Raw genomic sequence first — 12105 nt, 5'->3', positions numbered from 1 at the left:
TTCCCCCCTCTCATGTGCTCTCTCTCTCTCTCTCAAATAAATAAAATCTTTTAAGAAAATAAAAAATAAAAACATTGTTCTTGGGGCACCTGCCTGGCTCAGTCAGTAGAGTGTGCGACTCTTGATCTCCGGGTTGTGAGTTTGAGCCCCATGTTGGCTGTAGAGATTATTTAAAAATAAAATCTTTTTTTTTTAAGGTTTTATTTATTTATTTGACAGAGAGAGACATAGGGAGAGCAGGAACACAAGCAGGGGGAGTGGGAGAGGGAGAAGCAGGCTTCCTGCCGAGCAGGGAGTCCGACGTGGGACTCGACCCCAGGACCCTGGGATCATGACCTGAGCCGAAGGCAGATGTTTAACGACTGAGCCACCCAGGCGCCCATAAAAATAAAATCTTTAAAAAAAAAAAAAGGCAAAAAAATGTTCTTCTTCAGATTGCTTAAAAACATCTCTTGTATCATCCACCATACTTTTTGAAAGTCTGTTCTAGATGGCAACAAACCTTTCCACCTGGATATTAACTAACATTGCTTCCCATTCAAAGTTCTTCCCTCAAAATCCCTCTCACCCCCTTGCTTTGCTCTGTCAAAGTGATCATTTCCCCAATCACAGGAGTTCCAAAGTTGGGCTTCGAGGATGCCCCATTCAACTTCATTCCCCACCTGAGGATGTTCTTTCAGCTGCATCTTGCAAACTGTCCCTTGCCCTCCATTCTCCCAGACACTTTTTTTATCCTCCTCCCTGACTGCTTCCTAAGGATCAGAATCTTGCTTTGATGCCTATCTCTCTGAATCAGCTTCATCATGGTTGCCTCATTGCCCTTTGCGTTATTTAAACACATTTCCTGCCCCATCCCCATCTTCTGTTCTGCGGACAATCATACCGTGTGTGTGACCTTGGGACTTTCCCTCCTCCCCCTGCTCATCCAAACCTTACCTGTCCTTTTAGGCTCACTTTCTAGAAAGTCTTCTTAGATGATTCTGTCCCCACCTCCACCCCTTTTACTGCTGTAGCAACATCCAGTGTTGTCCCAGGTGTCTCATCACCCTGAGTAGACTATACATTGCCTGAGGACAGGCTTTAGTCTGAATGCTCCTTCTGCATGGGTGTTTTGCCAAGCACACAGAGGCTGGCTCAGTAAATGCTTGCTGAGTCAGGGCATGGTGGCATTCCCAGACTTACCTCAAACTCCACCTCTCCCTGCTACTTGCCACAGCCATTCACCCCTCCCTGCACCACCTCCAACTCCCACCAACCATGGGCAAGAGGGAAAAGAAACAGGTGTAAGAAAAGCAGAGCACACTGAAATATAAGAAGCCAGTTCTAGGATCGTTAGTCTTTTAATATATTATTCTGAAAAGAAAGGAATTAAAAAAAAGTTCCTGACATCTCTTCTGATTTTTTTTAAAATTTAAATAAATACCCCACCCTCCCCCCACCCGCTAAAATTTCCCTCCTTCCCCATCATCCCGCCCATCCCTGGTGCTAGACCCTCACCCCAGAGCTAAATAAGATGCCTGTTTCACAGCAGGCCACACTCACTACCAAATTCTGGTCATTCGTAAATACTGTAAATGAGTCTGCGGCCCTCAGCTCACCGGAGTCCCTCCCTTCTCTTGCTTGGCTCCCCAGTCCAGACCAATCCCCAGCGTCAGGGTGGGCGTGGATGGTGGGGCCTTCAGGCTTTGGGGAGAGCACAAACTTGGTTCCCTTTAACTGCCCACCACTGCCTACTCCCTGCCCAGAAGTAGGTCAGAAGAGCCCAGAATTGCCCTCCCAACTAAAATAAATAACGAAATAAATACCCCCTCCCCACTCCCGGCTCTATTAAAGAGCCCCTCTACCTCACACTCTCTAGCCTTGTCCTTCACCTGACCCGCCCCCCGTCCTCCCTACCCTTCCCTCCTCCCCCATGCTGACCTCTGGCTCGGCCTTTGCCCTCTCAGGAGGAGAAGGAGTCTACCTCGCCCAGGAGGAAGAGCAGCGGAGGGCCTCACTCCGAACCTCAAACCCTCCTCCCCCAAATTTCAGGGGGTGCGGCTGGCGCCCCATGCCCGATGGGCCTGGCAGACTCCCCATCTCTGGGGGTTAGGGTGGAAGGCAGGGGGTTCTCCCTGGCTTTCTCTCACCTGGTCCTTCAAGTGTCCCTCTTTCAAGGCAAGTCTCCCGGAGAGCCGGGCACCCCCGCCCCGCTCCCCAGTCTGGTGCCCCGGCCTCCCGGCCTCCTCAGATGGCAGTGTCCCAGAGGACAGTGTGCTGCCGGCGGCAGGGCGGGGTGCCGGACTTGCGGGGCTCGGGCCCCCGCCGCCAGCTAGGGAGGATGGGCATGCTCTCCTGCTTGCAGAGGCCTCGGTCTGGGCGGTGACGGGCCTTGATCTCCTTGCACACGCAGCGCTTGCGCTCTATCACCTCCAGCAGCTTGCCATCGCGCTCCCGGGAGGGCTGAGGCGGTAGGGGCAGCGGCAGGGCAGGGTGGGTCTGTGCCCCTTCCTCCCGCCGCCGGCCCGCGACGAGGGGAGAAAGGAATAAGGGGGGCGGGTCAAGGACCTCAGAGTGACCAGGCCCTGTCCCCCACCGCAAAGACCAATGTCTTCCCCCAGAAACAAGTCCTCTCTTGCCCCCCAGGCCTCTGTCCTCTCCCCCTGGCTGGGGGTGTGTGTGTGGGTGGGTGGGACAGGAACAGAAACCCAGCTCTTGCACCCTCTTCCTGGCAGGGAGCCCTGGTGCCAGGCTGGGCCCATCTCACCCTGAGGAATGGACACCTTTAAATCATTGTCTTCCCAGTAGAATGCACTTTTCAAATTGGTACCCCCCACTTTCTAAATGCACAAAGGCACACGGTCAGCTAGAGGTGGCGCTGCCTGGCTGGCTGTCCCCACCAAATACAGCCCTTTCCCAGGATCAACGCCCACCCTCCCCCCCACCCCGGGTCCCTATTCGACCATGCCAGGCCCCAGCTTGACCTCCTACTTTTCTTCCCACACCCAGGCCTTCTTCCCCACCTGCTCCTTCACAAATAAAAGAACACCCAACTTCGACTTCCTCCTCACCTGGCTTGGGGCATCTCTAGGCTGGCTGCAGGGCCGGGGGGTATGGAGCGCGGCCTGCCGGACTCCAGAGGTGGAGGCCGAGCGCCCCAGGCGGTAGCCTCCCGTGAAGTCTGAGGTGGAGAAAAGGTAAGTGAGGAGGGTAGGGGCCTCCAGGTTCCCCTTCTGCAGTTCCCAGAGGGCAGCCCCTTCCAGGCTGCCCCTGACTCAGCAGGGGAGGCAACGGGATGGTGATGTGGTGTTAAAAAGGAAGGCCCAGGACGTGGACCCTGAGAGATCTCCCCCCCTTCCAGCCCCATCTTTGTCCGGGCACGGGCAGGATGTCACCTCCATTGCGGTGGCAGGCAGGAAACGTCTGGCAGGGTACAGGCAGCGCTGTGCGACTCCCTCCTCGGTCCCCTCCGTGGTGGATCCTGGCCAGCAGGCCCTCTGCCCCCTGACTCCTCACTGGGATCCCTGATGCCATAGGGCCCCTGTCCTCACGCTCCACCTTGCCTGGACCCTCGGCACTGCCATTCCAGGCCCGGGCACCATCCTCGACCTCTGCTGGGATGACAAGGAGAGCTTAGTGCCTGCACATGGGAAGGGTCTTGCTGTTCCCCCCAGCTACACACACCGCGGCATGCATGGACCAGAAGTGACTGCCCTTTTGCAAGTCACAGCAGAGAAGGGAGGGACCCGATTCCACAGTCCCCAAACACAAACACACAGGAGGGACCCCAATACTGCCACTTTCCTTTCCACCCGTTGGTATCATCTCTGGCCTGAGACACAAATATTTGCTGCTGCCAAACCCTTTTCTGTGGTCATAGGGGTCTCCCCTACCCCAGCTTTAGCTCCAGAGCCCCTCTGGCCCGATAGGGCCACAATGACCCTCCTCTGAAACATAGACCAGGAGCACTGTTCCCCCAGGAGGGGGAGATCCCAAATCCTGAGCCAGGAAGTGGAAAGGGGGGGTGTTGGGGGAAGGGCCGCAAGTGAACTAAGCTCAGCTCAGAGAGGAGGCCTGGCAGAGCATTTCGTTGCCAGGCAACGGTAGGGGCCTCCCTCTCCTCTCCCTCCTGTCTGGATGGGTTGCCATGGCAACAGCTGGGAGGCAGCTGTGTTTAGCTCCTAGTGTGCGCACACTCACAAACACACACCCCTGCAGCCTAGCAAAGGGAAGGGCAGAGAGTAGAGTGGGACGGGGCAGGAGGCGGCGACCCTTGGGGCCAGATTCTAGCCCCTCCCCATCGCAGACCTTCCTGCCCATCCAGCACACCCATGGGGACCCCAGCCCGTCAGCCTGCCGCATGCCCTTATTCTCCAGTCTCCTTGAAAACTTCCCACTTCAGGACAATGGGTTGTGCCTTCCAAATAATCCCTCCAACACTTCCCCGAAATCATCCCAGGCATCCCCAGTCCCCCACCCCCAAATTCCCACCCCTCACTCACTGTCCAGCTCTTTTGCCTTCCTCCCTCCATACAGGACCTTCCTCTGCAGAGCCCAGCCTGCCCCAAATGTCGTGGCGCCCATCTCCTCTTCTTCCTCCTCCGGTGTCCCTGCACTGGCGATGACATGGGCGCAGGAGATGCTAGCAAAGGCACCCCCGTCGGTCCCCTGCTCTTGCAGCTGGATCTTGACCATGGGGGATGGGGCCCCCATTCCACAGCCCTTATTCAGCACCCCCCCAGCCTTGAGGCTCTCATAGGCAGGGGGTCTCTTGAGCCCAGCTGCTGCAGCTGGGTAGGTCCAGAGGGGAGTCAGGGGGCCCGTGGTTGGGTCCGGAAGGCTGTGTGGGGAGGCCAGGCAGCCACGATGGTGGAGGACCCCAGCTGCTGCGCCCATGGCCCCGCTGTGGGGGCTGGACTTCCCAGGCACTGGGGGCCTCGAGCTGGTGCACAGCATCCCGTGGAGAACTGAGATCTCCTTCTCCGTCTTTGGCTCCCCAACACCTAGGGGCGGACCAGCTGGCAGGACGGAGTGCGTGGTCACCTTGACTGCCGAGTACACCATGGTGTAAGACACAGCCTTGTCCTTGGGGGGGCCAGGGAGCAAGGCGGCCGGGGCAGGAGGGGCTGCCGGCGCCCCTGCCGCCTTGGGGCAGATCATGCTGTGGGAGTTGGGGAGCTCCCGCTCCCCCCGGGGCTGGCCAGAGCCCTGGGGTGGCAATGGTGTTGAGTGGCTCCGGGCCCGGCCCGAGGGTCCCAGCAGCAGCAGGTTGGCAGCAGGAGGCGGAGGCGGTGGGGGAGGCGTCTCCCGCTCCCGGGCAGGCACTTGGGGAGCTGGGGTGGAGCCCGCTGGCTCCTTCGAGTGGCAGAGGACCGGTAGCCTCGAGACCCCATCGCCAGGGGTTCGGGAAGCAGCCTTGGCTTGGGGGAAGGCCAGGAGCGGAGGGCGGTGCTGGAGGAGGTTGGGGAAGGGCGGGGGGATTTCACAAGGAGTGGTCTTGGTAGGCGTCCCGTCCCTCCGGCTCGGGAGGGCTGAAGCTGGCCGACGGTGGGTGTGGGGCTGCAGGGCAGGAGGCTGGTGTGGCGAGGAGCTCGCGGTCACTGGAGGGGCCCCGTTGGCCCGGCCTTCCCCTGCCTCCTCGGGCAGCGGGTACTTCATCTCCTCATATATAGCCTCGCTCTCTTCTGAGTCCGAGTCGGCGCCAGCTGGAGGGGTTGGGCCCCTACCCCCAAGAGGGGGCCCAGTCAGGCCCCCTCCACTTCGCCCTCCTCCCCTGAAGACATCCCCCACCATCTCAATGTACACGGGCTCCTCTTCCTGGGCACCCACCTCAGGGTCCCCAGCTACGCAGGACCCCCTACTGAGGCGCTGAAGGGGCAGATTCCCCCCCCGAGGAGAGGAGGCTGGGGGACAGGACTCGTCGAAGGAGACAGAGAGCTGGGTGTTTGGGCTTCTCCTGGGCTTCTGTGGAGGAACCTTCCGGCTGGACTCTCGGCCCTCTGGGGTTGGCTTCTGTGAGCCTGGGCAGAATGGGAAGGAGAACAACAAACAGGGCTCTTAGTGCGGGAAGGAGATGGGCAGACCCGCTTCTGGTCTGTTAACCCATCTGCAAGGGCACACGTGCGTCTTTATTTTCCCCACATTCCCCAACTTAAAGCACAGTGGGTTCCTCTTCTACCAGCCTGCTCTCAGTCCTTCTGATGAACTCCCCAGAATCTGCAGCTCCTGCCATAAGTTCTGTCCCACCCTCATGCCCCTTCAAGGCCACCCCTTTCCCAGGAATGGACTTTTCAGGGAGCTTCCCCTGCCCTTGAATGGTTCATCTCAGGCCCTTCCAAAAAGAAACCACCCCCCCACCACTCCCACTGAGAATGGAACCTTCCATTTCCTTGGTTCTTCCCTGAATGAACCCTCCCCTATAGGCCTCTTCTCGGCCTGGAATGGATCCTCCCAGCCCCTGGGGAGGGTTGGGGGTGTCTCACCTGGTTTCTTGCCGGGGGGCATCTCTGCCCCTGACCCTGCCATGCTGAGCTTGGTGCTGGGATGTCTCCGGGGCTTGGCAGGGGGTCTTCGGGCACTGCTGTCCTCTGTGAGACCCCCACCTCCCCCCCCCAGGCCCGCCCCCAACACTGTCCATGCTGCCCACTGAATGGCAGGAGAGTGAGCGTGGGGCCATGGCGCTGCGGCAGGGGTGGGGGGTGTGCTCCTGGGAGGCTGGCATTGTCATGAAGCCCATCCTGAGGGAGCGGCGCAGCGAGGCGATGTCCCGCACACGGACCCCAGGCCCCGGGCCAGCCCCAGGCCCTGCGGGGCCTGCAGGAGCCACCTCCTTACCGGAGCTGGGGAGAGAAGGCCAAGATGGAACAGAGATTGGGCCTCAGGCCTGGGCCTCCCCCTCCTCTACCCTCAGAGGGGGTGTGCAACCCTGTGGCCTCCCAGGAGGAGGAGGAAGGGGCCTGGGGTGGGGATGGGAGGCTGCCTGAAGGTCTAGGGCACCAAAGCAGAAACTTCAGGCAGAATCCTTAGGCTTTAAAACAGACAAGGACATTGGGGAGGGACGGCGAGTAGGGATGAGCGAAGGGATGAGTACGTGTGCAGGGGAGCATCCCTGGAGCTGTCTGATCCCAGCCTGGGCATATCTGGCACGCGGCGCTTGTGTGGACAGCTTCATGCGCAGGTAGAGATGCAGACAGGCAGCACAGCCCCGCCTGGCACATACACCCGCCGCCACGGCTCTGCTCCTGGCGCGCGCGCCGGCCCACACCTGGCCTCTGGCCTCTGGCCTCCGGCCTCCCAGCGTGTCCGGCTCCTGCGGCCTCCGCTCCCAGATGAGGCCTGTGCAGCCGCATTGGCAGAACAGCCTCCCCCTGCTGATTCTTTTACTCCCTTCCCCTTGCTCTCCCTCTCCCTCGGTGCTGTCCTTTCTCTGTCACCCTCCCAGGCTCACCCCCATTCCCTCTCACTGTCCCTGAGCTTCCGTGTGAGTGAAGGGAGGGGCGGCTGGTAGGGAAGAGGGGAGAGCCACTGTGGGGTGGGCTCTCATTAAGGCCCTGTCTACTAACCCTTCATTAAGGAGAGATCACTGCAGTCATAGCTCTGATTAATCTAATTAACAACAAGAATTAAACTCCACAGTTTCGAGGAGGAAGGGAGCAGGGAGGTGGCTCTGACTCAGGCTCCAAGAGGCTGTGCTGTCAATGGGGGTGAAGAGAGAGGGGAGCGAGAGGGGAGAGGCCAGGGTCCAGGTCCCGGGGAGCGAGAGGAGAGAGGGCAAGCAGGGGGAGGTCCCCAGCCCTGGCCCCTCTGCAGGGCCCAGCCTTCACCTGTCCCACCACCACCACCACCACCACCACCACCACCACACACACACACACCCCTGTCACTTGGCCACTGACCTCCCCCAGCAGCCGTGGTGGGGAGGGGGCCAAACAGATCTTCTCGGGTACCCCGCAAATGACCCCGTCCCTGGACCAGGAGGGCAACAGGGCCTGCCCCTTCCAAGGTCAGGTGACCTGGGGCCTGGAGCCAACCCCACATTGACAGAAAGAAGACTATAGGCCAGAGGTGAGTCAGGAAGGAGTGACTCGGGCCTCCAGGGGTGGGGAAGAGCCAACAGGGTGCTCCTGAGCTGGAAGCCCCCCCAAGAGGCCAGGACAAGGGCTAGAGCCAGGAGCCAGGAGCAGGGTGGGGACAGGGTGTATGCAATCCCAGCAATTCTGTACTGAGCACAGACTCTAAGATCAGACTCATGACCAGGCTGTTGGACCCGGGAAGGGCAGAGGGATGTGGCCCCAGCCAGCAGGGAAGCAGACGTGGGACAGCCCGGAGGGCAATCTGGGACTGCAGCCTTACCTCCTCTTGGCCTCCTCCTCCTTGTGCTGCCTCCACTCCAGCTTGGTTTTTCGGTAGAGGAGGTTCATGTCGTGGGGCAGGAGGTGGGGGCTGGGGGGCCCTGCTCAGCGCCACCAGGCCCGGGGGGCGGCCCTCCCTGGGTCCCGGATCCACTTGGTGGGGGAGATGGGAAGGAAAAAAAGAAAGATGTGGGGTGGGTGGGGGCCAGGAATGAATGAGAGAGAGAGAGAGAGAGAGAGAGAAAGGAGCGGAGATGTGACTTGGGTCCTCAGAGAGTGGAAAACAGATGGAGGCAGAGAAAACCCAACACTACCTCTAGGACCCATAGACAGACAGACACGGAAGGCTATGTGTACACAGAGTCACACACCCTGACAAAGGTGTTCAGAGCCACAAATACACATCCCGGAGAGATCAGCTTGATACAGACTCCCATCCTGTAAATACATCCCGATCTACCACACAGACAGGCCCCACAAACACACATTCAGACACACAAACCACCAGGCCACAGACCCGTATCTACAAACAGAGGACCAGACACATAGATCAGCATGGGTAAACACAACCTAGGAACAGGCAGACACACACAGACATAAACACCCCCGACACACCCACAGCACACACAGACCTCCAGACACACACACCCGGCTACAGGGAACTGGACATACCTACAGACAAGGAGTTCTGCTACGGCCTACTTGCGTACATTGCACCCCACTGGGGAAGGGGGAGATGGTCAGAATCCCCACCCCCTCTTGGGCCCTGAGGCTGGGGGTGTCATGAGGGCAGGGTGGGGATGCTGGCGAAGGGGTGGGGGCGCTCGGAGTTGGGCATCTACAATACGACCCATCCACCTATTTCCATTCCCTGCGGGCAGTTCCCCCTTCCAGTCCTGTGCTGGGCCCGGGGCCTCCGTCCACCCCTATTCCTGCGCCCTGGCCCCTCAGTGACCGGCTCCACCTCCCTCGACGATGGCCCAGATCCCCTTCTTCCTCCTCCAGGATCTGAGAGGCTCCCGGCTGCCCTCTTCCAGTCCCTGCCCTCAATCCCACCCAGGGGTCTCCGGTCTGGCCCCATAGCTACCTTCTGAGCTTCGGCCTCCAGACCTGCTCTGGTTTCCCTCCCCCCAAACACACTCTCCTTTTCGCCGTCGGCCTCACCTCTCCTCCTGGGCGCCCCTCCTCCCCGCCGTCCTCTTCCTTCCCTGTTTGTTCCAAACCTGGCGGCTTCATTCCCCTCTCCATCCAAGGGCCCCAGGTTCCCGGGCACCCCTCCCCTTCCCCTTGTCCTGCTACCCTGGGTTTCTCCGTCCCTCTCGCCCCGCCAATCCTCACTACTCCCTGCCCCCCACACCTCCCCGCACCAAGGCTCCCCAATTTCCACATCACCGTACCTGGCCTGCCGGGCGCCGGCCCCCCCATGCCGGGCTCCGCCCGGAGCAGGAGGAGGGAGGAGGAGAGACAGAGAGAGACCGGGGGGGAGCCGAGCTGGGCCCTGCCGCAGAGACAGCCCCGCCTCCGGGTCCGCCCCCAGACCCGCCCCCGGCCCCAAACCCACCCTTCCACACCCTCCAAGGACGGAGTGGGAGCGGCCGGGCTGCGCTGCGCCGCCGGGCTCGGGTGGGAGGCGCGGGGGACGCAGAGCCCGCGGAGCTCGCGGGGGCACTCGGAGAAAGGCCGCGGGGTGCGGGGGACCTGCCGCCGGCCCGCCCCCGCTTTGAGGCGTCAGCTCCTCGTCGCCCCTCGGCCTCTGCCCGGCCGGGCGGTGTTCGGTTCGGTGTCCGAGGCCCCGGCGGAGCGCAGCGGGGCGCCGCGCGTAGCGGCGCCCCCCGGTGGCAGCCCAGGACCTGCACCCCCCGCGCGTACCCCGCGCGCGCCCGGCGCTCCCTGGGTGCGCACCCCGCGTCCGGCCGGGGCGAGGCTGCGGCTGCGGGGCCCTGAGTGCAGTGAGCCGGCGAGACCGGCAGGGGGTGCCGCTTTCCGGGCCGAGGGGCTCGGGAGAGTCGTGAGCTCTACCATCCGCGTCTCTGCCCAGCAGGGGGCGTATTCCCTTGGCTGCCCCCCATCTTCCTGCCGCCCCCTAGGTGCGGGGAGGGCACCCGGATCCTCGTTTCACGGCCTGGGCTCAAAGGCTTCCGCCTGTCCGCCCTGGCGGCTCAAGTCATCCTCCCGGTAACCTCTGACTCCGCGGCGGCGCCCGCCAGGTCCTGGGTGCCCCGGAGGTTGGCCTCTTGACTGGCACCACCGCGGCAACGGCCCTGGGTGCGGTCCAGGCAGCCGCTCAGGGTCGCGACTTCGCGCCCCCCTCCAATGTCCCATCACCTTTCTCATCAGCTCCGAGAAATCCTCCCTCGGAAATCCCTGTGCCGAACATTAGCTGCAAGAAGATCTGGGTTCTACCCTTAAGTGGCTGAAAAACGGACCTCCAAAAGATATCCATCCCTAATCCCCGGAACCTGTGCACTTTTACTTTATGAGGCAAATCTTTACAGATGCGCTGTGTGGCTTTGGGCAAATCACACCACCTCTCTGAGAGATGCCTCATCTCACACCTACCTCCATAAAGTTGTGGGCAGCAAAGGAATTAATACAAGGAGCTTTGTAAGCTGTAAAATACTTAAAAGGGCTATTGTTGCCCCCCGGAGAGGGAACACATTAAAGTACAAAACAATCCTTTCACATTTACACCTTAGTGTGAATGAATTTTTATTTATTCATTCAATAAACATTTCTGCAGAGACCAGCAGTGTCCCAGGGCCTGCAGACACGGAGGAGTCCCCAGCTGGTGCTGAGTGTCTGAGTTGGTGGGAAGGGAAGGGTCCAAAGATAAATTTTGAATAGTTTGTAGCGAGTCAGCGCTGAAGGAGGGAGGATCTGGGGGTGGAGCAGCAGGGCAGTGTTCTGAATATTGCCAGAGGGGATAGAGCTGGAGGGTGGGGGTTGTGTGGGAGGCTGCTTCCTGGACCTCAGGACTTGGGAGGCCTTTAGGACCTGGACGTGGTAGCCACTGTTACTATGAAGGGAGGAGTGCAGATGCACTTTAACAAAGAAATTCAGAATAAATCTATAAATGTGGAGGCAGGAGGCACCATTTTGTTTTTCCCTAACCCTAAAGAGTGGTTAAAAAATTTCCATGAGCTAAAGCTGAAGAAAGAGGGATGTGTCAGCCCCAGTCCTAGTCTCAATGCCATCAACTACTAGCTGTGAGGCCTCGGGCAAATAACCAAATGCCTGTGAGCCTTTGTTTCCTCAGCAGAAACACTGGAGTTTTAAACCTACCCCACCCTTGCCCTGGGCTGTTTTGAGAATCTGTGCGATAACTACATAAAGCAGACGAATATGAGGAATTTTTTTTTTAAGATTTTATTTATTTATTTGACAGAGAGAGACACAGCGAGAGAGGGAACACAAGCAGGGGGAGTGGGAGAGGGAGAAGCAGGCTTCCCGCCGAGCGCGGAACCTGATGCGGGGCTGGATCCCAGGACCCTGGGATCATGACCTGAGCTGAAGGCAGATGCTTAACGACTGAGCCACCCAGGCGCCCCGAATATGAGGAATTTTCGATGTGCTCAAGAATAGTTCCATATGACCAAAATTAATTAGAATCCATTTCCTTCTGAAGCTAGGAGTGAGGGCAGATGTGGCCTTTATTTATTTATTTTTTTAAAAGATTTTATTTATTCATTTGAGACACAGATACAGAGAGAGAGAGAGAGCATGAGCAGGGGAAGAGGCAGAGGGAGAGGGAGAAGCAGGCTCCCCGCTGAGCCAG

The 12105-nt window shown here is 59.6% G+C and overlaps 1 protein-coding gene across 1 annotated transcript; it reads right to left on the bottom strand.

Moving 5' to 3' along the window:
* Positions 1 to 1338: 1338 nt before the first annotated feature.
* NYAP1 (neuronal tyrosine phosphorylated phosphoinositide-3-kinase adaptor 1) lies at positions 1339 to 9884 on the bottom strand. The gene is given in 8 exon segments (XM_025864764.2): positions 1339 to 2478; positions 3051 to 3160; positions 3375 to 3590; positions 4482 to 5999; positions 6462 to 6591; positions 6593 to 6818; positions 8332 to 8483; positions 9728 to 9884. Coding segments are annotated over 7 exon segments (2520 nt in total). The 5' UTR covers positions 8400 to 8483; positions 9728 to 9884; the 3' UTR covers positions 1339 to 2226.
* Between the last annotated feature and the right edge of the window lie 2221 nt (positions 9885 to 12105).

Source organism: Callorhinus ursinus, unplaced genomic scaffold, assembly GCF_003265705.2.
Source record: "Callorhinus ursinus isolate GAN/ISIS: 27379988/994484 unplaced genomic scaffold, GSC_fseal_2.0 scaffold55, whole genome shotgun sequence".
Taxonomy (NCBI): domain Eukaryota; kingdom Metazoa; phylum Chordata; class Mammalia; order Carnivora; family Otariidae; genus Callorhinus; species Callorhinus ursinus.
Note: the sequence above shows the minus strand (reverse complement) of the source record. Positions and strands in the feature narration are given on the sequence as shown.